At 35.3% G+C, this 27,844-nt stretch overlaps 1 protein-coding gene across 1 annotated transcript in view; it reads left to right on the top strand.

Moving 5' to 3' along the window:
* Nucleotides 1-27,844, top strand: part of GRID2 (glutamate ionotropic receptor delta type subunit 2) — a 1,490,978-nt gene that overhangs the window by 1,100,451 nt on the left and 362,683 nt on the right. Inside the window, exon 9 of the mRNA XM_032139113.2 lies at nucleotides 8,640-8,741. Within this exon, the coding sequence (XP_031995004.1) occupies nucleotides 8,640-8,741 (102 nt within the window). The remainder of the gene's footprint in view (nucleotides 1-8,639; nucleotides 8,742-27,844) is intronic.

Below are 27,844 nucleotides of genomic sequence, written 5' to 3'. Positions count from 1 at the left end.
GTCAATTTGGGGAGGGAAGCTTTCCTCTGTGAAGGCCTCCCAGGCAGAGCCTTTGTATTGCCTAGGGCAGGGCAAAATCATACAGAGGTTTTTGACTTGGAGCTGGATTCCTCGAGAGGATTTCTAGGAGAAATCCTCCCAAAAGATTCAACAGTTTATATTTCATTTGTATGTTGGTGGTTCTCTTTCTAGTGAGATATAGTATAGATGAAAATATCTAATGTAGATTAGGTATTACTCTTATTATTACTATTGCTATGGTTGCTTGTATATAACTGTTCAGATTATAGCTCCAATAAAACAACTTATTTTATTCTCTCCAGGGTTAGGTAATATCATTATTCCTCATACTGAAGGCTTTTGAAAAATGTTCCTTGATCTTTACTATACAGAGTTTAACTGCTCTGCTCTCAGGAAGAAAGATAGTTGGAAATTCACCATCTAAATTTAAAAGGAGGAAAAATCTCAGCTGATAGCTGGTAACACAGTGTTGGCTATATATGGAGATACTTATTTAAAGCATCATATAGGAAATGATGTACAGGCCAGGCACGGTGGCTCATGCCTGTAATCCCACCACTTTGGGAGGCCAAGGTGGGTGGATCACCTGAGGTCAGGAGTTTGAGACCAGCCTGGCCAACATGGTGAAACCCCATCTCTACTAAAAATACAAAAATTAGCCAGGTATGGTGGTGTGTGCCTGTAATTCAAACTACTCAGGAGGCTGAGGCAGGAGAATCACTTGAACCTGGGAGGCGGAGGCTAAAGTGAGCCGAGATCATGCCACTGCACTCCAGTCTGGGCAACAGAGTGAGACTGTCTCAAAAAAAAAAAAAAAAAAGAGAGAAATTATGTACAATCACTGTAATATGTATTAAGTTTCTTGTTTAAAAATCATCTAAATTTGTTTAGTATCCAATAAAAATTGAAGTCTCACTTTGTGCCAAGAATTATGTATTTAATAAATGGGGAGAGGAAACAAAACAGTATTTTTTCTTGAACACATGGAAATTTATAGATAATTGCTGCAATAAATATTGATCATATAAAATATATATTGAAGAAAATTAACTACAATATTACTCTAAAAGAGAGGAACATGTTTCTGTATTACAGTATATGAGGTAGCCTGGGGTGGGGGCAGGAGATCAAGGAGAGTTTACCCCAAACTACAGGTGTTTATATTGAGATCTAAAGGATGAGGGAAAATGACTTTACTAATTCATTAAAGAATCACAGATGTCTTAAGCTTGTTCCAATCAAGGAAAATTGTATATTCAAAACCATTGGTTCTCAAATTTGGCTCTACTTTGGAATCATATTCATAACTTTACACAATACTGATGCCTAGATTTCATGCCCAGATTCTGATTTCATTGGCATGGGGTATGGCTTTGGTGTTGGGATCTTTTTTTATAACTCCCCTAGTGGTTCTGATATACTTTAGTCAGTGCTTTAGAAACAATGTTTAAATTTTCAAGGTAGGAGGATTATGTCTTACTCAAGAAACCATAGAAAGACTCATATGGTTGGTTGGAATTCAAAAAAAGAGGGAATGTGTTATGACATGGGTCTATGAATATAAACAATACCAAATCATGCAAATTCTGGGAGGCCACATCTGAAGTTTGGCCTTTATCTTGAGAATACTGGAAGACTATGGAAAGACTTTAAGCAGATGTTATAATCTCAGAATTTATGTTTGCAATGAAAGACTGTAAAGAGAAGCTATGAAGTTAGTTTCGGCTAGGATGGTAGGAAGGAATGAGTTAAATAGATTCAGGAGATATTTTTAAAGAGGTGAAATTGGCAGAGTTGGGCAAAGGATTGGATCTGAGAGGTGGTGAGACTGACAGCTTGATTTTTGGCTAGTGGGACTGAGCTGATAGTAGGGATAGATAGTGAGCTTAATCTTAGAGATATTTGAGCTCCCTTTGAGGTATCTAAGCAGAGACAGTGAAGTGATAGTGAAATATAAGGAGATGGCTGAGCTTGAGATTTTTATTGTTTAGGAGTAAAGATCTAAATTGCAATAGAGATGCTTTACACTAACCTTGTCAGTTTCATAAAAATTACTTTACTGGTACAAAACATGGTAAAAGGCACTGTAATAGACAGAAAAAATGATTCAGATGGTACCCATGACCTTAAGTGGTTAATTATTTAATGGAGGAGATAGGAAAGACAGTGAGAATTTAATGTGATTTTAAAATGAACATCTTAAAATGTCTCAAGGTAGAATGGAATAGAAGAGAAGAAAATCCAGCAACTTTTATCAGGTTGTAATAATTAAATGCTAAAATATTATTAGAAAAAATAATAATATTCTGATCTGATAGAAAAGGAAAGCTAATAGAATTTGAGGGAAGGGAATGACCCTGAAGAATCATGAAAACTCTCAAGGATACAACATCATATTAGGACACGGTGTCTAGTTGGAAACATTTTGGTTTTTCATTCAGCTTCAACTGGAGAACCAAAAAGAAAGAACAAAGAGGACAGCCGGAGTTTTAAATCATGGATTTGTTTATTCGAAACTGCCACATACCAATACAACAATACTATGATAAGAGCTAGGAGTACAACTGTGGACAAGGTAGTCATCATTCTGGCACATAGTTTATAGGTTCATATCATATTTATTATAAAAAATAGTTTATTTGGGACAATATCCCTAATTAGCTTTCACAAAGGAAACCAGTCAAAATAATGACTTTATTCAAAGAGGTTAAGTAGCCATTCTATGAGTTTGCATTCCCTGTGTGTTGAAGCAAGTTTGTTTTTTTCTTTTTTTGAGACAGAGTCTTGCTCTGTTGCCTAGGCTGGAGTGCAGTGGCGCCCTCGGCTCACTGCAACCTCCGTCTCCCAGGTTCAAGCAATTCTCCCGCCTCAGCCTCCCAAGTAGCTGGGATTACAGGCATGTGCCACCATACCCGGCTGATTTTTGTATTTTTAGTAGAGACGGGGTTTCACCATGTTGGCCAGGCTGGTCTTGAACTCCTGACCTCAGGTGATCTATCTGCCTTGGCCTCCCAAAGTGTTGGGATTACAGGCGTGAGCCACTGCACCCAGTCTGAAGCAAGTTTTAGGGCAGCTGGTTTTCAACTTTGGCTATACATTGGAATCACCTGGGAAGGCTTTTAAACTACTGATGCCTTGGTTATACTCCTGGGGATTCTGACTTAATTGTCCCGGGGTTTGGATGGAGCATGAGAATTTTTTAAAGCTTTCCATTCTAATAGTCAACAAAATATTCTAATGGTCAACAAAAGTTGAAAGCCACAGCTTTAAGGGCATGTTTTATCACTCAGACTACTAAGTCACCCGAAGAATGAGACTGAGCAAGGAACAAAAGAATTCTGATTATATAGGAAAAATAATAACAAACATTTCTTTAATCTCAGTGTGTCATGAACACTTCTAAACACTTAACATATTTTAAATCAGTTAGTGGTCCCAAAAACCATCTGAGGAAGTCACTTTTACTATTCCCATTTGAGAGATGAGAAAACTGAAACCTAACAGCACACACCAAGTAAGTGTTAGAGCAGGTGCTTGAACTCAATCAGTCTTCTTCTGGAGCTTCTTATCTGAACTAGTATGATATATTGCCTCTAAATATAGTGTAATGGTAATTTTACACCAGAAGAATTATAAAAGAAAGGAAAAGCTATAAAAATAGAATATCATTAAATCAGTTAAATGCCAGTTGGTAATAGAGTGATTATTATGACTGCATAAAACATCCGTGGGCTATACATACGTGTATATGGACATATATATGTATATATGTATATATTCAAATATGTCTATATATAGATATATGTATACATATTTGTATATATATGTGTGTGTATGTATATATGCTGGTTCTCATGTTTTATTCATTTGTAGGAATCAGTTAACAAGTTCTTGTTACATAGTATGAAGGTTCTGTTTTCAGTAGTGAAACAGTGAGATAAAAGTGGTTGAACCATGTGATTTTTTTCTGACTTTTCAAAGACATTTTCTCCTGGAGGAAACTCAAGTGCTAAGGCTATTCCACATAATCTCAAGAACAACTACTACTTTATGGTAATGACCAAACTGTAGTAATACAATCTTAGGAGCATATAATCATCCTCTAGGGAGCACATTTTACAAATTGAACCTATTTTGCAGGTGGAAATACCATAAAGAAAATTATCATTGGAGAGATTACTGGCACACTGCCTTCATTCACATGTCAAAGTGGAAAACATTCCAATTTAATTCTATAAAACATGTATCTGAGTCAACCTGCCATATGTATTTTTTACACTTTCTATGCCCTTACAGAATATCTACCAAATAAATGCTGCACATTTCTAAGTGGCCGGCTTTTAAGCTGCTTTGCCTATGGCTTTTTGTTCCCTCTTTTTGTAAGCTGAGAAATCAAGTAAACAAAACATTGTGGCTGGTAGCATATGCCCTCAGTGCAGTGGATATTTTGTGTCCGGCAGCTGGAGCATTGGTCGTACAGACGGGCTTCATTTGTTCCATATGAATACAAGCTAATAAATGGAAATAATTCCATTTGATATTCAATTAAGAGCTCTCCTGACTCCTGTTATTAAAGCCTACAAACTATTGAGCATAAAATTAAAATTGAGCAGTTCAGCTCTTTTTGACATTATAACACTGCCTGAAAAATAATGATGTAAAATTATTTTTACATCAGTCGCAAGTCATTCCTTACAGCCCATGGCAAATAAGAAGTGGAAACATTGAGGAAGAAAGAGTAAATATTTAAAACTTGATCATTAGTACACATAATGTTAGGAGCAGGCTACTGTGCTCATCCAAATACATCAACCCAGTTTGTTGAACACAAGATATTACATTGATTTTAACAGAATGTTACAAGATTATTATCGCCAAAGCTCCAATGAAGGAAATGATTAAAGCACTAGGCATTTTAAGGTCTTAAAATGACAGAAAATACTATAGGAAATCAATAGCCAGAAAATACTATAGAGAATCAACATACTGTAATTGAAAGGAAATTGAATTGGGTTTTTTTTTTTATCCCTTCTAAATTTTCTTCAGACTGCCAGACCACTGAAGATAGTGAATCTTGTTTTGCCATCAGCGATGTGACTTTCTGTAAGTCTCATGTGCTGCAGGGGCCACCTTTATTGTTTTTTATTTAGGAAGCACTCAGCTGGATAGACGGTATGAGATTTTGTGTGTGTGTTCTCTTTACTAGTCTTGGATTCCTTGTTAAAAAAAAAAAAAAAAAAAAAAAAAAAAAAACAGAAACAAAATCAAAGACACAGCAGACAAAAACAACCATCTGCACATAACCAGAGAAGTCAAATTAATGAGAATTCAGACATTGAAACCAGAGGACTTGTTAGATAAGCCTCACACTTGAACCTAAGTGAAGTTCTTCTTCTAGTTTTTATCAATCACTATGCCTGTCATTCTTGCTATGCAACAAGAAACATTACCAGTTGCAGATACAAATTCAATTTGAATCTGTATGAATCTAACTCATCTTTATTTCTTATTATTTTAAAAATTTATTATAATCAAACAAAAAAGCTTGAAATGAACCTCAGGGAGATAAGTGAATATGAACAGAAATTAACGAATGTTAAAATGAGAAATCCAGGGCTGGGTGCTGTGGCTTAAACCTATAATCCCAGCATTTTGGGAGGCTGAGGTGGGAGGATCCCTTGAGCCCAGGAGTATAAAACCAAACACTTAATAATTCTGAGTCTCAATGTTGTTGACTATAAAATAGAAATATCTTCCCTACCTACCTTAAATAGATGACATTTATGAAAAAGATTCATAAGTTATAAAACAACACCTCAATGAAAAATGCTGTATCTGGACTTTAAAAAGAAGTGAATTAAATACTAATTTCACCTCTTAGTAAATATGTGATCTTAATGAAGTCCTTAGTTTTCTTGTCTATTAAATAATAATGGTAAGAGCACCTCCTCATACGGTCATTGTGAAGCTTACATGTATAAAAAGCTCAGTACCATGGCTGACACATAGAAAGCATTAAACAGTGTTCAAAAATGTAATCAATATAGGAAATAAGTATTATTTTATTTCCTTAATTTCTTAGTTATACCCCATTGTGATATGTGATAAGAGAATGTACTTTATTTCTAGTTTTCCAGATAATCTGTATCCTAAACATTCTTTACTCCCAAATTCAGTCTTTGAGCATCCTAGCTCTTGACATCCACAGCTAATATTTAGGAAACATTAAAGTTTGTTTGTACATTTGAAGGAAGAACTAAGTTAAATAAATGGAACTTACCAATCCTAAAATCTAGACTGCTGTTATTAAGAAGAAGAACAACTGTACAAATGCTGTTATCAAAGGGCATATGAATCAGGCGGGAAAAAAAAGAACACAGAAAGGTGAAAAGTCTTTGTCAAGCAGAGGAGAGAAATTATTGTCTTGTAATACATATGAGAGAGTCTATACAAATATTAAACATTTTTAAAATGAAAAGAAATATTATACATGGTATAAATAATGTTTAAGACATTGCCTAGGTTAGAAGATGAGATATATTTACCTATTCTACCTACTTCAAATGCTTTTTTGCTGTTGTTATTTGGAACCTCCAAATACTAGAATGCTTTAGAATTATAAAACCATTGACCATGTTCAGTTATGTTTAAAAGAAAACATCATTCTGAGGAAACTGGAAATTATATATTTATAAATGTTTGTCCATAGCATTGCTGAAACAAATGGCTCAGGTTTCACTGTTAATCCAGTTGCTGATATTTTTGACTACTCAATACACGAAAATGGTACAGTCAAGTTGGTGCTAATAGATGTCATTTATTTACACAAACTGACAATAGGTTCACCAAACTTAAGAGACGAATCTAAGGGGGACAGAAAAGAAATTCCTGTGTGTGCTTTGGCAGCTTAGACATATTTACCATGAACAAGATTATATCTTAAAAGCTATTTGTTAAGCTTAAAATTAAGTTATATGGTTGTAATATGTGGAGATAGCACATTGGAATAGCTCTTCACTTAATGTTATAGATCACTTTTTCCACCAATATTATTTAGTCTAGGAAAGTAAAATCCTCTTGAGGAAGTAATTAGAAAAAGCACACATCAGGGAATGTAATTGAGGATAGACTTTTGTTGACCTCAGAAGAGAAAAGCTCAAAAGAAATTTCATAAAATTTTAAATTTGGCAAGAGGACCACAATGTCTTTGATAATTAGACTTTCAACACATTTGGATTTGCTAATTGGATCTAAGTTCTAATTAGGCTTTTTATATAACTAAGAATGACATATCATTGTATGAATTTAATGTGCTTTTACAGTTGAAACTAACAATTAGCAGCCTTTTCCAAATTATTTTAATAAGGAAAAAGCTGGCTCTGCTGTTTATACTGTGACATTCCCTTCTCTTAAGATGTATTATGTACATTTTAGTTTTCTTAATTAAACACCTTTTGGGGAGCTTAAAGGGAAACTCAGGTTTTAATAGGAAGCACGTAATTGTTTATTTGTGGGGGAGACTTGCCAGCCAGTATGTAGATGACGTTGGAAGCTACAGACAAACCGCAATAAAAAGAAATAAATCACAGTCATCAGGAGGAAACAGCACAAATAACCATTTGCCCCTATGACCATTCAGTTAATCAAAACAGTCTCTGAATACGATGAAAGATCTGTTACATTTTTAAGTGTGCACATGCAGAATATGTTCCCAAATGTGAAGGCTCATGGAGCTGGTTTCAGGATGAATAATAGGAAATTTCTTCTCAAGATGTGCATTACAACATTCTCTCTCTCTGTAGCCTTGTTCCGTAAACAGTTATCTGCTAATTCAAGTCAAATTATCTCTTTCTTTTCTCCATATTTTTGATTGAGAGTCATCAATTTTCATCCCATTCAGATATATAGACAGTAATTTAAAAACTGGTAGCCCTCAGATTTGTATATTCCAAGAGATAAGACCTATATAACAGCATAAAATTAAACTACCATTTGGGTGAGTAAAGAGCAGTGAGTCATTGCAAGACTTTAAGAGAAAGGCTGCTGCCAAAATATTCCAAGAAAACCGATAACACTGCCAAAAAGGCAAATTATATTGTTTTATGTGCTATGAATACTTTGAAAACAAAGACATACACATGATTTTTTTTCAAATAAAAGCAGTTGCCCTTCTAACCATATTAAAAATAGTGTCTTTTTTCCCAGTAAAAGCCATATAAGATCAAATTAAAACCATTGAAACTATTAGAGAATCTAACTTATAGTAATTGATATATTAAAAGAGACATTATGTTAGAGTTATATGTGCTATTATTTTTCCAATTAGTGCATTACTGGGACTGAGTGATTGGTGTATACATAACTCCTCATTAAGTAAAATGTCCTCAATGAGCCTCCTAAAGCACATTGGGTACTGTCATGTGCCATATGATGATATTTAAAAGCAAGAAATGGCATTTCTAATAACTTCATTTCCTATTTAAAAAGAAAACCTGTGCAGTACTCTTTCCATACCAATTATTCTAAGAGCTATCACATAGTTCTCCATAAGGACTATACAGAGGTGATGGGACTGTTCTTCAGGCAAAAAAAATGACCAAAGTTGTCTTATCTTTCAGCTTGGGTGCTGGAATCCTGTCACAGGTCTGAATGGGTCACTGACTGACAAGAAATTGGAGAATAACATGCGTGGAGTGGTTCTACGTGTGGTAACTGTTCTGGTAAGTATTATCTGAGCCTTGTGGTTTTGACTTTTGGAGGTTACTTTATCCTATATTTCTTGCTTTTATTAACTGATGACATAATCTTAAAAGAGCTTTTAACAAATTCTAAATACGCTTTCTAAGATTTTTTAATGGTCGTATTTCACAGCCTTCAATTTACGTGGATCAGGATCACAGTTTTGCAGACTTTTAATTACAGTGTATGTGTTAGGAATTTTCTTAGAAATTTTAGGCTCAATTTCCATCCTACAGCTTTCTACACATGATAAAGTAAAGGTATGTCTCAGGCCTTCTTTCATTAAAACTATAGTGAACATAGATAGTGAACATATAGTGAACGTTGAAACTATAAATGAACATAACCCTGACCATGCCAAACAATGGTAGATTTGGTAAAATGTACATTCTGTAATAGTGAAATATTAACAAACTAAGAATTTTTTCTCGTAAGAACCTACTTCAAAGGGAAGCTGTTGTTTAATAGGCATCTATTGTTGACTGTATTCCAGGCTCAGTGCTGATTACTGAGGACATTGACAAATAAAATGACAGATATAATTCTGTCTTGATAGAACTTATCATCTAGTGATTCTCTGAATGTTGAATAGGATTACAGTAGTTTCGCCTTATCTGTGGGGGATGCATTCCAAGATCCTCAGTGGATGCCTGAAACTGTGGGTAGTTTTATGTTTTCTTCCAACACAATCACATTGTGTAGGGCTTGTAGGTTATAGAGTGTGGATATGCTGGACAAAGGGATGATTCACATCTAAGGCATGTCAGTGGGATGGTGTGAGATTTCATCATGCTACTTAAAACAATGTTAAATTCAAAACTTATAAATTGTTTATTTCTGGAAGTTTTCATTTAATATTTTTTGGGCCATGGCTGACTGGGGAGTAACCGAAACTGGTGAAAGAGAAACCATGGCTAAGGAGAGTCTACTGTATACCTGGGAAAGATCTGTTACAATTTCATTTACTTATTAAAAAGTCATGGATACATATGTAACAAACCTGCACATTGTGCACATGTACCCTAAAACTTAAAGTACAATAATAAAAAAGTCAATAAATGGTAACTGTCATAATTCTATACATTATAGTTTTCTTTCCTAATAGATATATATAATAAGATGTTAATAGAAATATTCTTAAACAGTAAAATACTCAAATGGGCTCTTTCTAAATAGCCATAAACCACGAAGGCATACATTCTCCTTTGCTATTTCAATGTGTTTTATCATGTGCTAGTTTATAGCCTGCTTCAAAACATAATAGTCCATAGTTACTACTTTATTTTTCTTCAGAAAAGTCTACTTGTTTTTAATTTTGAAAAAGATTTTCCTATGGGCTAGGTAAGTTGCAGAATTAGTAAACAGGAGAGGAAGACTTTTTGGTACGTTGATGCTAATTGGATGTTCATCAAATTTTATAACAGCAGTTGCTGCCCTTTGTACATTGTTTACTACAAATTAAATATATGCAATATAATTTTATTGTCAAAAAAGTGGATTTGTGAATATTTTCTATGAAAGGACATTCAAGTGTGTAACCTATTCTTTTTGTGGCCCATAAATTATTCCTAGTTATTATTTTTAAAAGGGCTTAATTGCTTTTGGTAAATAATTATAAGTATTTCACAACTTAAATGTGAATTTGCTTCTGTATGTACCTAAGGGTGTAGATATGCATTTACATTGATGCACTAATATTAAAAAAAGACAGACATTTAAAGTACAGCAAATTATTAATAGTCTTTCCTCCAGTGATTAGCATGAAAACTCCAGTGATGATTGCCATGAAAGACAGTATATGTGCTTTGTTTTCCTTTGAGAAAAGAAAACAAATCTTTAAGTCCAATTAACCTCAATCAGTTTTAAGCAAATATTTATTTCGTAGTTACTATATGATAGACTCAGTAATGGATATAAGGGAAATAATATACAGACCTTGTCCTCAAAGTATTCATAGAATCTTGTTAGGTTGCTGCACATAGAGAAAAACAGCTCAGGTTGATTAAATATGGTTGACCCTTGGTGTCTGTGAGGCATTGGTTCCAGGAAACCCCCACACCAAAATCTGCAAATGCTCAAGTTTCTGATATAAAATGATATAGTATTTGCATATAACCTATGTACCTCCTCTCATATGCTTTAAAGCATTTTAGATTACTCTTAATACCTAATACAATGTAAATGCTATGTAAGTAGTGGCTCTACCGAATTATGTATTTATTTTTGTTATTTTTATTGGGTTTTTTTCCTAATATTTTTGAGCCTCGGTTTGTTTAATCTATGGAGTTGAGTCTGCAGATGCAGAACCTGTGAATATGGAGTGCTAACTGTAGTTACTATGTGCAAGCTACTCTACTAAGTCTTTTGCATGTATTGTCTTATTTTGTCCTCACAATATTCCCAAGAATTAGGTAATATTCTGACCTCAAGAAGGAAATAGGTAATATTCTGACCTCAAGAGGAAACTGAGACATCCAGAAGTTGAAATACATACATATGTATATATATATATATATATATGTTATCATTAAGGGAAGGGGTTAAGGTCTAGAATCAGACTTCCTGAATTTGAATCCTAACTCTGCTACTTACTATCTGTATAATGTTCATAAATACATGAGCCTACAAGAAATTGAAGAATAACATAACATGCAAGGAGTGGTTCTACGTGTGGTAACTGCTCTGGTAAGTATTACCTGAGGCTTGTGGTTTTACAGATAGTAAGTAGCAGAGTTAGGATTCAAATTCAGGAAGTCAGATTCTAGATGTTAACCCCTTCCCTCTTAAAGATACATTATACTGTCTCCAGTCCTACTGTGATAAGTGTGAGAATTGAGGTGTCTATAGAATTTCGTTTGACTTGAGAGTTGAAAATGCTTACGTCTGAATAAGGTGAAAGTGAGTTTTATTGGGAAGGCTTGTAGGTACAATTATGTTAAATTCATTTCCAGGCTGAATAAAACAATTGCTATTTTGTTCATGAAATAGCAGCACTTCGCACAGTGTTAATGCCTGCACACCCCAGGTTCACCTTCATGACTCTTAATAATCTCTATTTCCTGCAAGCTTAGCCCTGCACAGATATCGAATATGGTTTTGTGACTGGAGACATGCAAGCAGTGTGTTTTTTTTTTTTTCAAGTCTTCTATGATGGACTTATCAGTTGGGTGCCAGTTGAGTAACAGGTTGTTACACTTATTACATTACTACAATATACAATCATTGTATTTAATAATTTTGCATGCTTCCTGTGTCTTTCTGTAACTACTGTGAGAATGGAAACCAGTCATTCCCTTCTTATTTATTTTCTACAAGTGCCTTTTCAGGTCTAGCTCTTAGTTATATGGCCTCGCAAGCTTCTTCTACTCAACACTGAGAACCACTTTCCCCTCACCCCACCCAGCAACTCCCAAATCTTGAGGCTTTACCTCACTAAACCCTGAAACTAGGATTTGATCTCTATTCAACTTGATGTTGTCACCTAAACGCAACCTCCCGCCCTCTTATATTCCAAGTATTTACGTCCAACACTTTCCAGAAGAGAAAAGGGAAAGGACCAATGTGTACATTGGAAGAAGATATTTCCTCCTTTCTTCTATTGAAAATGAAATCTAGTCTCAGCTCTACCCACTCCCTCTTTTCTTAAGAAATTTTATATTATCAATTACACCAGGTTAATAAAATTGATTTTTCTTACCAAGGTTTTGAAATTCCTATTCTTATGACTGTTGATATTTTATTGACTTGAAAGAAATAATCTCATATTTATTTTAAACTACATAATTCAGCACTCTACTGTTTGTGATCCCATGGGCAAATAAGTGGTGGTCTCAAAAGTTTCATTGAAGAGTTAAATAGAGGTATTATTGACAAAGATGTAAATAGTGTTAAAGGAATCAACAAGCAGTGTTGAATCACCAGGACCTAGGTGCACAGAAAGCATTGACTTACATGAAGACTGATAAGGTATGGGAGGAAGCAGTATTAGTAGACAAAGCAATAGAGCCATGGGAGAGAGACCATCGCCCATAGTAGCAGTGAGCTACAGTGCAGAAAAAGAAAGAGAATCACTGCCAATACCAAAATCAGGCTATGAGGAACTGGGAATAAGGGATATCCTGATCTCACTCCTCTTGTCTATCTCTTTGCATGGTCTCCAACTGCAAATCCAACCAGAAGTCACAGGTTACGGGAGCCTAAGTAAGGAAGACCATGAAAGTTAGTCTTTCAGGACACAGAGCAAGGCAGTGAAGCCCTCAGTGAATCCAGAAGAAAAGGAGGGAAAAACCAACACCAGCATCTACCATTTGATAGGACCTATTATAAGAAGGTTATATATATTAACTTATTTAATCCTTATAAAATTTCATGAGTGGTACTAATTACATTATAAGGATAAAAATAGGGTACATAAGAGTTAACTAAATTTCTGTCTCCATATAGCTAGCAGGAGCCGGATATAAATTTCAAGATCAGAGATCCTGCTTCCACAAACCATGTCCTTAGCCACTCTGATAATCTGCCTTCTGAATCAGAATGGACTCATGTTAGATATAAATGAAATTTGGTATAATTATTGAGATGTGAGGATTGCATTAGTTGGATTGATAACTTAGGAGAATTTTCCTAAATTGCTTCATATATAGATTTCTTTGTATTCAACCATCACCAAAGCCACAGAAATATGTCTTAGAAACGGAAGAAAAGAAAGAATGATAATAAAAGCAGTCTCTACTACTTGGTGTCTCTTCTAATCTCTTTGTTTCCATAATTTACCCACTGATCTTTACTTCTTACCAAGTGGTCCAAGTGTATTACTACAAAGGAATTATGAAGATTTTCCCGCTTTTAACTTCCTGAGTTATGCAATGTAGATAGCAATAAATGACCAATTAAGTCATTCAATTGTTTTCATGGTAATTCACAAAAACACTATTGGAAACATTACTGAGTTATAAACATAATCATAATATATATGGTAATAAAATGGAAACGAATTGGTTACAAATGAAAAGAAAGGCATGAGAAGCTATGCTGCAACAAATATAAGATATCTGAGAACCATAAATTGGCATTTGGGAGGAGCTCACTGATTAGTAATTCTTATTTACCTGCTTTGATTGGCCTTAAAAAAGACATGGACATTCCTAATAAACATACATTCACTCATGAATTCACACAAAACAGTCAAAGATCCTGACTTTAGAGAGATTTTTTGTTGTTTGTTTTCATTGAGACAGGCTCTCACTCCGTCACCCAGGCTGTAGTACAGTGGCATGATCATGGCTCACTGAAGCTTCAAACTCCCGGGCTCAAGAAATCCTCCCACCTCAGCCTCCTGAGCAGCTGGGACTACAGGTGCATGCCACCATGCCTGACTAATTTATTTTTTGTAGAGACAGGGGCTCGCTATGTTGCCCAAGCTGGTCTTGAACTCCTGGCCTCAAGTAATCCTCCCAAAGTGTTGGGATTACAGGTATGAGCCACCGCACCCATCTAGGGAGTTTGATTCTTGCAAGATATCTTCTAAAGCTCTCAAAATAGTCTTAAAAAACTTCAGGGCAGTTGTTCTCCATTAAATACACAATACAGCATTTGTTTGCCTAGAATTACCATTAAAATAATTCAATATATAAATTGAATTCATATATAAATATATGACTGGAAGTCTATAGTAAAGACTGTGATAGTGATTTTTCTGTATTTTATAAATTAAAAAACACAGCTTTTCATATTTTAATATCTCTAAAATTAGGATGCATCCTTCAACTTCTATTTGCAATTGTAATTAGCATCGTTTCTCTTTATTAGTGATGTGTAAAATAGTTGCACATCTTACAATAGGAAACATTTCAGATTAAATAATGTATGGTATTTTTACAAATTAAGTTAATGGATATTCCTGGAAAGTTAAATTCAAAGTCACTGGGCAAGAAGCCACATAAAGAGAATAATTATTTTATTTTATTTTATTTTTTTTATTATTAGGACTTTTATTAGCACTATAAATCAAATCAATAGGTTCAAGGAAAAATAACAATAATGGATAACAAAAAGGCACTTTAAAAAGTCAACATCAAATTCACATTTTGCTATTTTCTTTTTTTTTAATTTTTATTTTATTTTATTTTTTATTTATTTATTTTTTTTAATTATACTTTAGGTTTTAGGGTACATGTGCACAATGTGCAGGTTTGTTACATATGTATCCATGTGCCGTGTTGGTTTGCTGCATCCATTAACTCGTCATTTAGCATTAGGTATATCTCCTAATGCTGCCCCTCCCCCCTCCCCCCACCACACAACAGTCCCCGGAGTGTGATGTTCCCCTTCCTGTGTCCATGAGTTCTCATTGTTCAGTTCCCATCTATGAGTGAGAACATGCAGTGTTTGGTTTTTTGTCCTTGCGATAGTTTACTGAGAATGATGTTTTCCAGTTTCATCCATGTCCCTCCAAAGGACATGAACTCATCATTTTTCATGGCTGCATAGTATTCCATGGTGTATATGTGCCACATTTTCTTAATCCAGTCTATCATTGTTGGACATTTGGGTTGGTTCCAAGTCTTTGCTATTGTGATTAGTGCCGCAGTAAACATACGTGTGCATGTGTCTTTATAGCAGCATGATTTATAGTCCTTTGGGTATATACCCAGTAATGGGATGGCTGGGTCAAATGGTATTTCTAGTTCTAGATCCCTGAGGAATCGCCACACTGACTTCCACAATGGTTGAACTAGTTTACAGTCCCACCAACAGTGTAAAAGTGTTCCTATTTCTCCACATCCTCTCCAGCACCTGTTGTTTCCTGACTTTTTAATGATGGCCATTCTAACTGGGATGAGATGGTATCTCATTGTGGTTTTGATTTGCATTTCTCTGATGGCCAGTGATGATGAGCATTTTTTCATGTGTTTTTTGGCTGCATAAATGTCTTCTTTTGAGAAGTGTCTGTTCATGTCCTTCACCCACTTTTTGGTGGGGTTGTTTGTTTTTTTCTTGTAAATTTGATTGAGTTCATTGTAGCTTCTGGATATTAGCCCTTTGTCAGATAAGTAGGTTGCAAAAATTTTCTCCCATTCTGTAGGTTGCCTGTTCACTCTGATGGTAGTTTCTTTTGCTGTGCATAAGCTCTTTGGTTTAATTAGATCCCATTTGTCAATTTTGGCTTTTGTTGCCATTGCTTTTGGTGTTTTAGACATGAAGTCCTTGCCCATGCCTATGTCCTGAATGGTATTGCCTAGGCTTACTTCTAGGGTTTTTATGGTTTTAGGTCTAACATGTAAGTCTTTAATCAGTCTTGAATTAATTTTTGTATAAGGTGTAAGGAAGGGATCCAGTTTCAGCTTTCTACATATGGCTAGCCAGTTTTCCCAGCACCATTTATTAAATAGGGAATCCTTTCCCCATTTCTTGTTTTTGTCAGGTTTGTCAAAGATCAGATAGTTGTAGATATGTGGCATTATTTCTGAGGACTCTGTTCTGTTCCATTGATCTATGTCTCTGTTGTGGTACAAGTACCATGCTGTTTTGGTTACTGTAGCCTTGTAGTATAGTTTGAAGTCAGGTAGCCTGATGCCTCCAGCTTTGTTCTTTTGGCTTAGCGATGTGGGCTCTTTTTTGGTTCCATATGAACTTTAAAGTAGTTTTTTCCAATTCTGTGAAGAAAGTCATTGGTAGCTTGATGGGGATGGCATTGAATCTATAAATTACCTTGGGCAGTATGGCCATTTTCACGATATTGATTCTTCCAACCCATGAGCATGGAATGTTCTTCCATTTGTTTGTGTCCTCTTTGATTTCATTGAGCAGTGGTTTGTAGTTCTCCTTGAAGAGGTCCTTCACATCCCTTGTAAGTTGGATTCCTAGGTATTTTATTCTCTTTGAAGCAATTGTGAATGGGAGTTCACTCATGATTTGGCTCTCTGTTTGTCTGTGATTGGTGTACAAGAATGCTTGTGATTTTTGTACATTGATTTTGTATCCTGAGACTTTGCTGAAGTTGCTAATCAGCTTAAGGAGATTTTGGGCTGAGACAATGGGGTTTTCTAGATATACAATCATGTCATCTGCAAACAGGGACAATTTGACTTCCTCTTTTCCTAATTGAATACCCTTTATTTCCTTCTCCTGCCTGATTGCCCTGGCCAGAACTTCCAGCACTATGTTGAATAGGAGTGGTGAGAGAGGGCATCCCTGTCTTGTGCCAGTTTTCAAAGAGAATGCTTCCAGTTTTTGCCCATTCAGTATGATATTGGCTGTGGGTTAGTCATAGATAGCTCTTATTATTTTGAGATATGTCTCATCAATACCTAATTTATTGAGAGTTTTCAGCATGAAGTGTTGTTGAATTTTGTCAAAGGCCTTTTGTGCATCTGTTGAGATAATCATGTGGTTTTTGTCTTTGGTTCTGTTTATATGCTGGATTACATTTATTGATTTGTGTATGTTGAACCAGCCTTGCATCCCAGGGATGAAGCCCACTTGATCATGGTGTATAAGCTTTTTGATGTGCTGCTGGATTCGGTTTGCCAATATTTTATTGAGGATTTTTGCATCAATGTTCATCAAGAATAATTATTTTAAAGAATACCTCCAAAAGAAAAGACAGGAGGAAATATACCAATTAGAAAACATAGGACAGTAATAGCAATGGGAAAAATTACTGTCTAAATGAAAACTGTTGCCTCAATCATAGAAGGATATACACAGAGATAGGAAATACACAGAGTTAGCTTATCTTGAACCATTACCACAAAGCAATATCGAAAATATCTATTGAGAGAATGGTAGGTTTTTCTAAGCAACTCACCAAAGGAAGGTTTGTTTGCCTGGCTGCAGCAGACAGCCGCCTACTGAGTTATCATTTTGAGTAATTTCTTTTTCCTAAAAAATATCCATTATTAGTCTCACTTTTTGGAATTTCTTTTTTTTTTTTTTTTTTTTGAGGGAGATTGTGACTGATATATAGGCACCAGAGTCTTAATTTGTACAAATACAAAAAAAAAAAGTATGAAGGTTAGATTTAGTTATTTATATACATCAGTGTGAAGTAAAGCAATGTATTAATTTCCTCTTAATATACCTTTTCCAAAGGAATAAATAATATATAATTCATTTTTCATTCAAAGTACTTCAAACAATTTTGTTGACTTTATTTCACCAAGTCTCCTCTATTTAATACACCTATACTAAGAAGATTTGTCACACACTGCAAAAAGCACTGAACTTGCAGTCAAAAGGTATGACTTTCAGTATCGTACCAGTTTTTCTGCTTAATTGATCTTTGAATTTATGGAAACCAAGAAGCTGTTCTGAACTTCAATTTTTCCATCTGTAAAAGAGGAATAATAAAACCAATCACAAAGGGTTACTACTATATTAACTGGATGAAACTATGTGAAAGCAGGTAGCAAAATGAACAGTGCTTCTACATACGTCATCTCTGCAGTTAAACTATGATGTGTAAACTCAGGAAAGAAAAAAAAGCATGAGTGATCATAAAAGTCTAATTATTCATTGTCATCAAACTTCAGACTTTTGTGGGAGATTGGAGGACTCTAAGGGAGACAAACAAATGTAAACTGCAGAATAATGAGTTTTAGGTCCAGTCACTGTTACCTCAATTTGAAAACCTGCTAATGAGGACCACAGGAACTCTTCTGCCAGTGAAGCTGGTACTTCCCAGAGGAAAAATGCACAAAAAACACCTAGCACCAAAAACGAAAGCACCCTGAATTATGATTTTCAAAAATATCTACAAGTTTATATATCAATTATATTGTCTCATATAAATTGTGTTTGATTCCAGGCTAGCTTTAAATAGACTCTATATTTTAATATATAACTAAACAAATGCCTCCAGTGATAGTTCTGAAATGTCATCGTCCTTAAATTTTTTACTAAGGACTTTGTCCAAGTGTTTGCTACTTAGAGACTTTCAGAATTTTCATCGCTACCTCAAAGTTCAAGCTTTTCTGAGGTCTCTGCGTTTGAGCCTCTTGAACCTGGAGGCAAGGTTAGGGGTTGGGAAAGTAAACTTGACAAGAGACTCCACTGGGCAAGTCCTCACAGCAAGGAGTTGGGAAGAGAGCTGACAGCAAGCTCTGGTGGCTCCCACAGCAATGTCTTGAGAGGGCTCCTTTGGAGGAATTAATAAAAATAAAGTTTGGCTCCGGACTCCAGGCAAGAATGACAACTCTGGCTGAGGACATTTCCAGGGGCTGATATCTAAAATAAACTTAAAGTTACAATAAAATATGATAAGTGCCATGTAATAATCCTACAGTGGAATTACACAGGATTGCATTGTGGTTAAGAACACAGTTCCTGCAGTTTCACTTCTGGGGTGGCAAATGAGGGGTTCCATGGACCCACTCCCCAGCAAAATAAGCAGAGATGTCAAAAATGAAAAAGAAATGAGCAAAAAACAACACTAACGAAAAAGTTTACATTCTCTGGAAATAATTGCAAATCATATATCTCATAAGTGATATTTAGCGTATACAAAAATATTATAACTCAATATGAAGAAGAAATATAAACAAAATTAAAATGAGCGAAGATCTGAACAGTTCTGCAATGAAGATATATTTATATGAATGGTCAGTAAGCAAATGAAGAGATGCTCAGCATAGTTTTCCATCAAGGAAATGCAAATCAAAACCACAATGAGCTGTGACTGCAAGCCCACTAGGATGGCTATATTCAAAACTACAGATAATAACAAGTGTTGGCAAGGATGTTGAAAAATCAGAATGCTGATACATTGCTGGTAGGAATGTAAAATGGTACTTCTGCTTCAGAAAACAGTCCAGCAGTTCCTCAAATGGTTAAAAGTAGAGTCACTACATGATTACCAATTCCACTGTATATATAATCCCAAGAGAAATGAAAACATATGTCCATATGAAAACTTGTACTCAAATGTTCATAGCAGCATGGTTGATTGCAGCCAAAAATGGAAACAACCCAAAGGTCTATCAACTGGTGAATGGATACATAAAATGTAGTATACCATAAAATGGAATATTATTTGGCAATAGAATGAAATTACACATTGATAACAGTGTACAGCATGGATGAACCTTGAAAGCATGCTAAGGGAAAGAAGCCAGACACAGAGGATCATGTATTATATGAATTCATTTCTATGAAATGTTCAGAATAGACAAGTCTATAGGGACTTACAGGGGCAGAAAGTAATCAGTGATTGCCTAGGTCTGGGAAAGTTTTGGAGACTGGGAGATGACAGCTAACAAGAGTGGCATTTTTGAGGGGGAGCTAGTAATAAAGTTCTAAAACTGCAATGATGATTGCACATATTTGTGAATACACTAAAGCTATTGGATTGTGCACTTTGGATGGGTGAATTGTATATTATGTGAATTATATCTGAATAAAGCAACTTTTTTAAAAAGAGAGAGTCTGGTTCCCCAGACTGCCTATGTTTAAATCCCCACCTCTCCTACCAGTGAATGTAGGCCAAGTATTTAAACTCTATGATTCTGTTTCTTCATCTGTGCAATGGAGATAATATAAATTACCTACCTCATAAAGCTGCTAAAAAAATTCAAATAACTAGTACATGCAAAGAACAAAGACCTTCTAACAGAACCTGGCACATGAAAAGTTTGATATGTGTCTATTCTTTTTATGCACAGACTGCTAAGGAAGAGCATGAAAGAAGTATCTAACTTATGGGTAAGGCAGTGGGCAAGGCTTAAAGGATGATACTTAAATTCATCTTGAAAGATGAACAGGGATTATCAAGGCATAGATAAGAGGGAAGGGATATCCAGCATTAGAAAGAGTATATTTGGAAGTATGTAGATATGATATTCTATCAAGAATTTAAAGTATCCTGAAAGTAAAATCAAATATTATCTGAAGTATATGAAATTGAAATACAGAAAATTCCAGCAGCCTATGTGTCATGTCTTCTCTTTTTTAAGAGCTCCTTTAAAGACAATGCAGTAAGAAATTTCTCTGTGACTATGAAGGTAATATTGTATGATGTAAATAATATTCACCAAGTTAAAAATAACATTGTTACAACTCTGATCCAGTGTAAAGTTTAGGTAAAATAGTACTCATTTTTATTATTGAAACAGTGTAGTCAGTAGACATAGCTCTGTGTTGTATACGTATTTTGTTTTGTCTCTTCTTCTGAGTGTACTCATCTTACGTGAATGGGGAAAATATGATTTTTATAAACAGACACTTAAAGAAAAATGGCCTATGCAAATGATGTAATTTAGAGCAACCCTAGTATATGTGTTTACTTCAGTGCTGACTGAATAAAATCATCATAAGAATTGATGCATGACAATGGCTTGACAATTTCTTTTTCTTTTGCATCACATCAATTCTTGAAATGATAGCTGTCATACAGACATGTGTGCGTATTGCTATTGTATATGTGGTAGCCATGCATGACCCTACTTTTCTCGTCTTAGAAGCTGGAACCTGAATTCTTAGACTAAACAATGAGTAAATATTTCAGAGATGTGTTATCTAATTTACTTCTGAAAAACAGATTTACTACCTGTCTCTAGACGTTTAGAAAGAGATTGACAGAGTCATTTGCAAATTCAAAGACATAAAAACAGTAGGTAGATTGACTTCCATAATCAAATCAATATTTGGTTAGAACATTTCACAATATTCTAACCAAAGTTATGTGAACTATATTATATACTTTCAGAAATACAGTGTACCACTCCACCTGAACGAAAACATAATGTTAAGGTGTCCTTGAAGCTTTAAGTCATCTTTTGACAATGCAGTAGTTTCAACGTAGTCACAAGACAAAACCAGTTCTACATAAAATTCTTCAGAAATGAACATGAATATAAATATAAAAACTTGAGAGATGCTACTGAAATAGATTTTACATTTCAGAGTTACAAAGGAACACATTAGTAAGTATTAAAGCTTACAGATAACATTACCAACTAGCTTACTAATAAATCTCATTGTTAATATTTTCTCTAGTCTTAACTGAAACTTTAAGATTATTAATTTTTTTGCATTTTATTGAGATGGCTAGGATAGAGTGATTAAATAACTTCTTCAAGTTACAAATATGCTAAAAATAAGCATTGAATCCTTATCTATCTAATTTACTCCTAGCCATGATGATTCTAACAAGGACTGGCCTAATTTCCTGCCACAAAGGGCTATAAAACTGAGCCAAGTATGGAAAAACCTTTTCAGACATTGGTCAATTGGTAGAAATGGACTTTGATACCTAAAAGGCTGGAAACAACTAAATGATCCCAACAATTATCCCAGCTTTCTTGCTGCTGGCGGTTTCCAGGCTGGAGACATGAAGATATGGATCCAAAACAGAACTTGTCAGCCTCACTGAGTTTACGAAGTAGAGATCAGAGGGTGGGAAAGCTGATGTGGTTGGCACATATTATCTCATTTTTGAGATATGTTGTAAATTAGAGGGAGCTGTGCGGGAAAATATTTGCAGAAATGTGAATCTTGCCTGAGTACTAGACCATCAATGCTAGAGAGAAGTCCTACGAGTGTGGGCAAAGAACGACAGGAATCAGAACAATCGCCAGAGCTCACACATGATTTTTGAGAAAGGTGTCATTTGGGGAGATCATATTGTATCAAAAATTCAGAAGAAAATGTGGAAAGTATGTATTTATCTTTGAGTTGTGTAGTAATCGGTAGAAATTTAGGTGAATATCTAAATATTTATATAGATATAAAGTAGGATACTCTCACACACCTTGCTATTTCAGTGTTTTACATGTTTCCCTGACCTCCCAAAATGTCCAGCTTTTTATTAGGAAGCTGCACGCTCATCTTCCCCTTCTGAGCTGCAAGAGAATGTTGATGTTCTTGCTGTTTCATAGCTGATATAAATTAGCATTGGGTAAACAGATGAGAAAACGTCACAGAAAGTTTTTCTTGTTCACATTTTGGAAATCTTCCTTCTCGGTAGAGAAAAGGAACCTTAAAGTTGCAACATCATGATTGGATTTCAGTTCACAAAAGAAAATAAAGTTTGACAAATGACATATGCTTTTCCTGTCCCTCCCAAAATGCTGCAGTCTTCCATGGCAGCCTTACCAAAGAGAAAACTAAGTCTCTAATTGGAACTTGGATTCTTTCAAAGGCACAGTAAGAGGTTTTGACCAATAGAGAAGCATTGATCAAATCACTATCCACTGCATTACATGGTACTCTAGGAGAGTCTGAAATGAAGAGAGATATCTTCAAAAAGCATCCAAATCTGGGGCTGGTTTACTCGTCTGTCAACTTCTGGAATAGTGAACATGCTATTAAAATTCAGCTCCTTCTGGGAGGTGGGAAGATAATCAAGGGGAGACCCACCATACTGTATGGAGGTCCCAGAAATGGAAAAGCTGATCAAGGGAAGGAAGGTAGTATACTTTTTTATAATATATTCCTTGGGATTTTTAATGATCGGTCGAAATACAGAGGTTTTGGTTTTAAGGTGTTATTTTCACAGCATCCCCAGGTAAACTTCCAAGTATTATGTTAACCTGGATAGAAACCAAAAAGTCCATAATGCTTGAAACTGAATTTGTGATCCTTGCATCATGTTTAAAATTGTTCAGCAAGGAATTTCAGTTTCTCTAGGTGATGGAAGTTAGCATGAGCAAAGGAACTTTACAATTTTTCAGAATTTTTTTTCATGTTTGGAAGGTCTCCTCCTCCTCCTCATCCTCCTCCTCCTCCTCCTCCTCCTCCTCCTCCTGCTCCTCTTCCTCCACCTCCTGCTTCTCCTTCTTCTTCTTCCTCATTTTTATTTTTAACCATTGCTAGTGGTATGATTTTTGAATTGGGAAAACAAAATATTCAGACTAAATATTTTCCCAATGATTCTTATGTAGAGTAATGTACTTTGCAATTCAATTAAAAATAACAAGTTACGATGGTGTTCTGAGCCAAATGTAATCTCCAAGACCATGGTCAGTAAAGCACTCAAGAAAATGAAGTATTGAGGCCGAGTAGTCTGAAGTCTATTGGGGAATAAAGAAGCAGCTGATTAGCATTTGAAAGCAAGGTCTTTCACTTTTTTAAAAGTGAAGGAGAATTTTTTAAAAGAGCACTCATCAAAAACAAAGGGTTTGGAAATTATCCCTCCTTTGTTTTATCAGTCTCAGGGAAGATGCACTTCGATACATGTCTCAGGAATTAAGATGCATTTCGATACATGTGATATTACATTTGGTGACACTGCTGGAACATATGCTGAGAAATGCAAGAATAAATAGGACCAATGCTTATTTTCTTCTTTTTTTTATCACTTGCAAATGACATTTGTTTCATCTAGGCAGGAAAGCAGGATCTTATAGGCACGGTAGGTGTAAGGGCTGATTTTAGGTCAAGTTTTCAATTTATTATGCAATAAAATATAGCAATAAAAATATGCATCTATATATTTTCCAGTAAATTATAGGAATCTCCATTTAATTTCTTTATATATGTGCTAATAATTAATTCAGTACTACAGTCTGGATCCACAGTCCTTCTGATAAGAGCTGGCACAGAGGTCGTTTTTATGTGCCTTATTATTAATCTTAATAATTTGTAGTAATATTCCTTTACATGCTTATTGTGACACACAGAAACTTAAAGCCTTTGTAGCTTTAAGTTCAGATGTCTCCACATTTTTTTGTAAATCCCTGCAGATTTGTTTCTTGCTTTTAAATATCAGCACCTTTCTGCTTTCTACTCTTATGTCTCTGCCCTCTATGCAGGAGATCTTTTCTTTAAAGTTTCCCACTGCGCTTCGTAATAAAATCAAAAGAAAAAGGTATATCCCTCAGAAAGCATTCATCTCACTAGAAATAGAAAACCTGTCACCTTATTCTTAAAACCTTAGATCATCCAGGCCAGTGGCTGAAATAGTGAGGGTAGTGTCTACAAAGCGTATAGAGTAAGGGTAGCAAAATAATTATGTACCTTGTTCTCTCCACATCTTTTAGGGAAGACACTCTTTGCTCAGGAAAATGACTTAATACCATTGGGAGGAAAACATTACCCACTTAGGTTCCTATGTTTAGGGGCCTGTGAATTAACTGATAATAGACAGATTAACAGGGGAAAAGAAAAGGTTAATCTACACATGCATGTGAAGTCACTCAATAATGAGTCGTTTCCTGAATACCCAGAGGTAAAGATTGGTTTAGCAACTTAAAAAAGGGAAGGAAAGTGTGGCTAGGGCATCAATGTGTAGTTGATCTCCTTCCTGGAATTAGCAGAAAGCTCTTGGAAGAGAGTTAATAGCAGCTGTATTGGGGGTAGTGTCAGCTTTAGTTAGGTAAGGGGAAGTCAGATCAGATTTCAAATATTTTCACTTTAATCTTTATGCTAAAACTGTGATTCCTTCAATATGCTGATGAAAGTTGAAGTGTGGCTTGGAAAAAAGAAAGTATAAGTAGATTTATTCTAGATATAAAGCATTTTTTAGGTATAGTAGAAAGAGAGAAAGAGAAAGCAACATGCACACACACACTGAGAGAGAGATTTTGACACGACCATGTCAAAGACTAAGAGTAGCCCAAGTTCTTTATCAACCATGTAGTTTCTGCACCCTGCTCTATACACACATGCAGACCCATATACTGATGGAGGCAGTCTAAATTAATGATTAAGGATATGAACTTCAGCACCAGATGGCATTGGATTCAAATTTCCATCTTTCTTAGTAGCTTTGTAACCTCAAACTTTTTTCCTCTTGGAAGCTGGAAACTGCATTTTTAGATTAAACAATGAGTAAATATTTCAGAGATGTGTTATATGTTTGCTTCTGAAAACAGATTTATTACTTGTCTCTAGAAGTTTAGAGAGAGATCGACAGAGTCCTTTGCAAATTCCAAGATATAAAAAATAGGTAGATAGACTACCATAATCAAATCAATATTGGTTTAGAAAATTTCACAATATTCTAACTCAAGTTATGTGAACTATATTATACACTTTCACATTATTTATCTACTCTACCCTCAAGTTTTATTTCTCTCCTTTGCAAATAACAATACCAAAAAATAAAAAAATAAAAAAACTAAATGAGGTAATGAATGTAAAGTGATAAGGATGATGACAGGCATAAAGTAAGCTTTTTATTGTTTTTATTTGCTTTTTCCTGTAACCTGAAAATATGTTCAAGGTAAAAAATATTCTTTTGCTCTGAATCTCCTTTATTCTACCAATTCTTTTCTCGTGTAAGTGTCTCGGACTCTTCAATTGTCTTCACTTTGTCATTTATTTTTATCCTCAAATCACTGATATTTGGCTTCTATTTTCACTTCTCCAAACAAATTGCTTTTTTGTCTTCATGATCTTCTACGTGACAAATTAAATGCATGCTTTCAGGCCTTACCTTCCTGGACCTCTCACCTCCATTGGAATCCACTGGCAATTTACTCCCAGAAGCCCTGTCCTCTCTTGCATCTTCAACACCTTCTGATTCTGACCTCTCTATTCCTTTGTTTGTTTGTTTCAGACAGAGTTTCACTCTTGTTGCCCCAACTGGAGAGCAATGGCATGATCTAGGCTCACTGCAACCTCCATCTCCTGGATTCAAGTGATTCTCCTGCCTCAGCCTCTCAAGTAGCTGGGATTACAGGCATGCACCAACATGCCTGGCTAATTTTGTATTTTTAGTAGAGACAGAGTTTTGCCATGTTGGTCAGGCTGATCTCGAACTCCTGACCTCAGGTGATCCTCCCGCCTTGGCCTCCCAAAGTGCTGGGATAACAGGCATGAGCCACCGTGCCTGGCCTCTCTATTCCTTCTACCTCCTTCATTGGATTCTCTTCTTCCAGAGTTTCATCCCTGGCCTTCACTGTACTTTATTGAATGACTTCATTTACTTTCTTGAAAGTTATAAACAAATTTTTATTTCCAACTCTAGCCTCTCTCTCCTGGTTCAGGCTCGTTATCCACAAGTACTGTTGAAAAAAGTATTCTATATTTAATGACAAAAAACAAAATATGGAAAACAAAAATTAACAGCAAAATCATAATTCTTCCACCAAAAAGTTACTTGCTAATATTTTAGTGTCTACCACTAGCTAAACTTAACTATGTTTCCTTATCTATAAAATTTGAGGCAATTGAGGTCCCAAACTCATAAAACTTTTGAGCATGAATACACAAAAAGTTTTTAAAGTACCCATCACATACTAAGTTCCATATGAATATTTGCTGCTATTATTTTTTTCTTTTTTTTTTGTCCATTGATTCTGCACCCTTAATCTCATTACATTAGATGTACTCTAATCTGTCCCTCCCCTCCCCACCACAAATCCCGGAAAGTCCATGAGTTCTCATTGTTCAATTCCCACCTATGAGTGAGAACATGCGGTGTTTGGTTTTTTGTCCTTGTGATAGTTTACTGAGAATGATGTTTTCCAGTTTCATCCATGTCCCTACAAAGGACACGAACTCATCATTTTTTATGGCTGCATACTATTCCATGGTGTATATGTGCCACATTTTCTTAATCCAGTCTATCATTGTTGGACATTTGGGTTGGTTCCAACTCTTTGCTATTGTGAATAGTGCCGCAATAAACATACGTGTGCATGTGTCTTTATAGCAGCATGATTTATAGTCCTTTGGGTATATACCCAGTAATGGGATGGCTGGGTCAAATGGTATTTCTAGTTCGAGATCCCTGAGGAATCGCCACACTGACTTCCACAATGGTTGAACTAGTTTACAGTCCCACCAACAGTGTAAAAGTGTTCCTATTTCTCCACATCCTCTCCAGCACCTGTTGTTTCCTGATTTTTTAATGATGGCCATTCTAACTGGTGTAAGATGGTATCTCACTGTGGTTTTGATTTGCATTTCTCTGATGGCCAGTGATGATGAGCATTTCTTCATATGTTTTTCGGCTGCATAAATGTCTTCTTTTGAGAAGTGTCTGTTCATGTCCTCTGCCCACTTTTTGATGGGGTTGTTTGTTTTTTTCTTGTAAATTTGTTTGAGTTCATTGTAGATTCTGGATATTAGCCCTTTGTCAGATGAGTAGGTTGCAAAAATTTTCTCCCATTCTGTAGGTTGCCTGTTCACTCTGATG

The sequence above is a fragment of the Hylobates moloch genome, unplaced genomic scaffold, assembly GCF_009828535.3.
Source record: "Hylobates moloch isolate HMO894 unplaced genomic scaffold, HMol_V3 SCAFFOLD_2, whole genome shotgun sequence".
Taxonomy (NCBI): domain Eukaryota; kingdom Metazoa; phylum Chordata; class Mammalia; order Primates; family Hylobatidae; genus Hylobates; species Hylobates moloch.
Note: the sequence above shows the minus strand (reverse complement) of the source record. Positions and strands in the feature narration are given on the sequence as shown.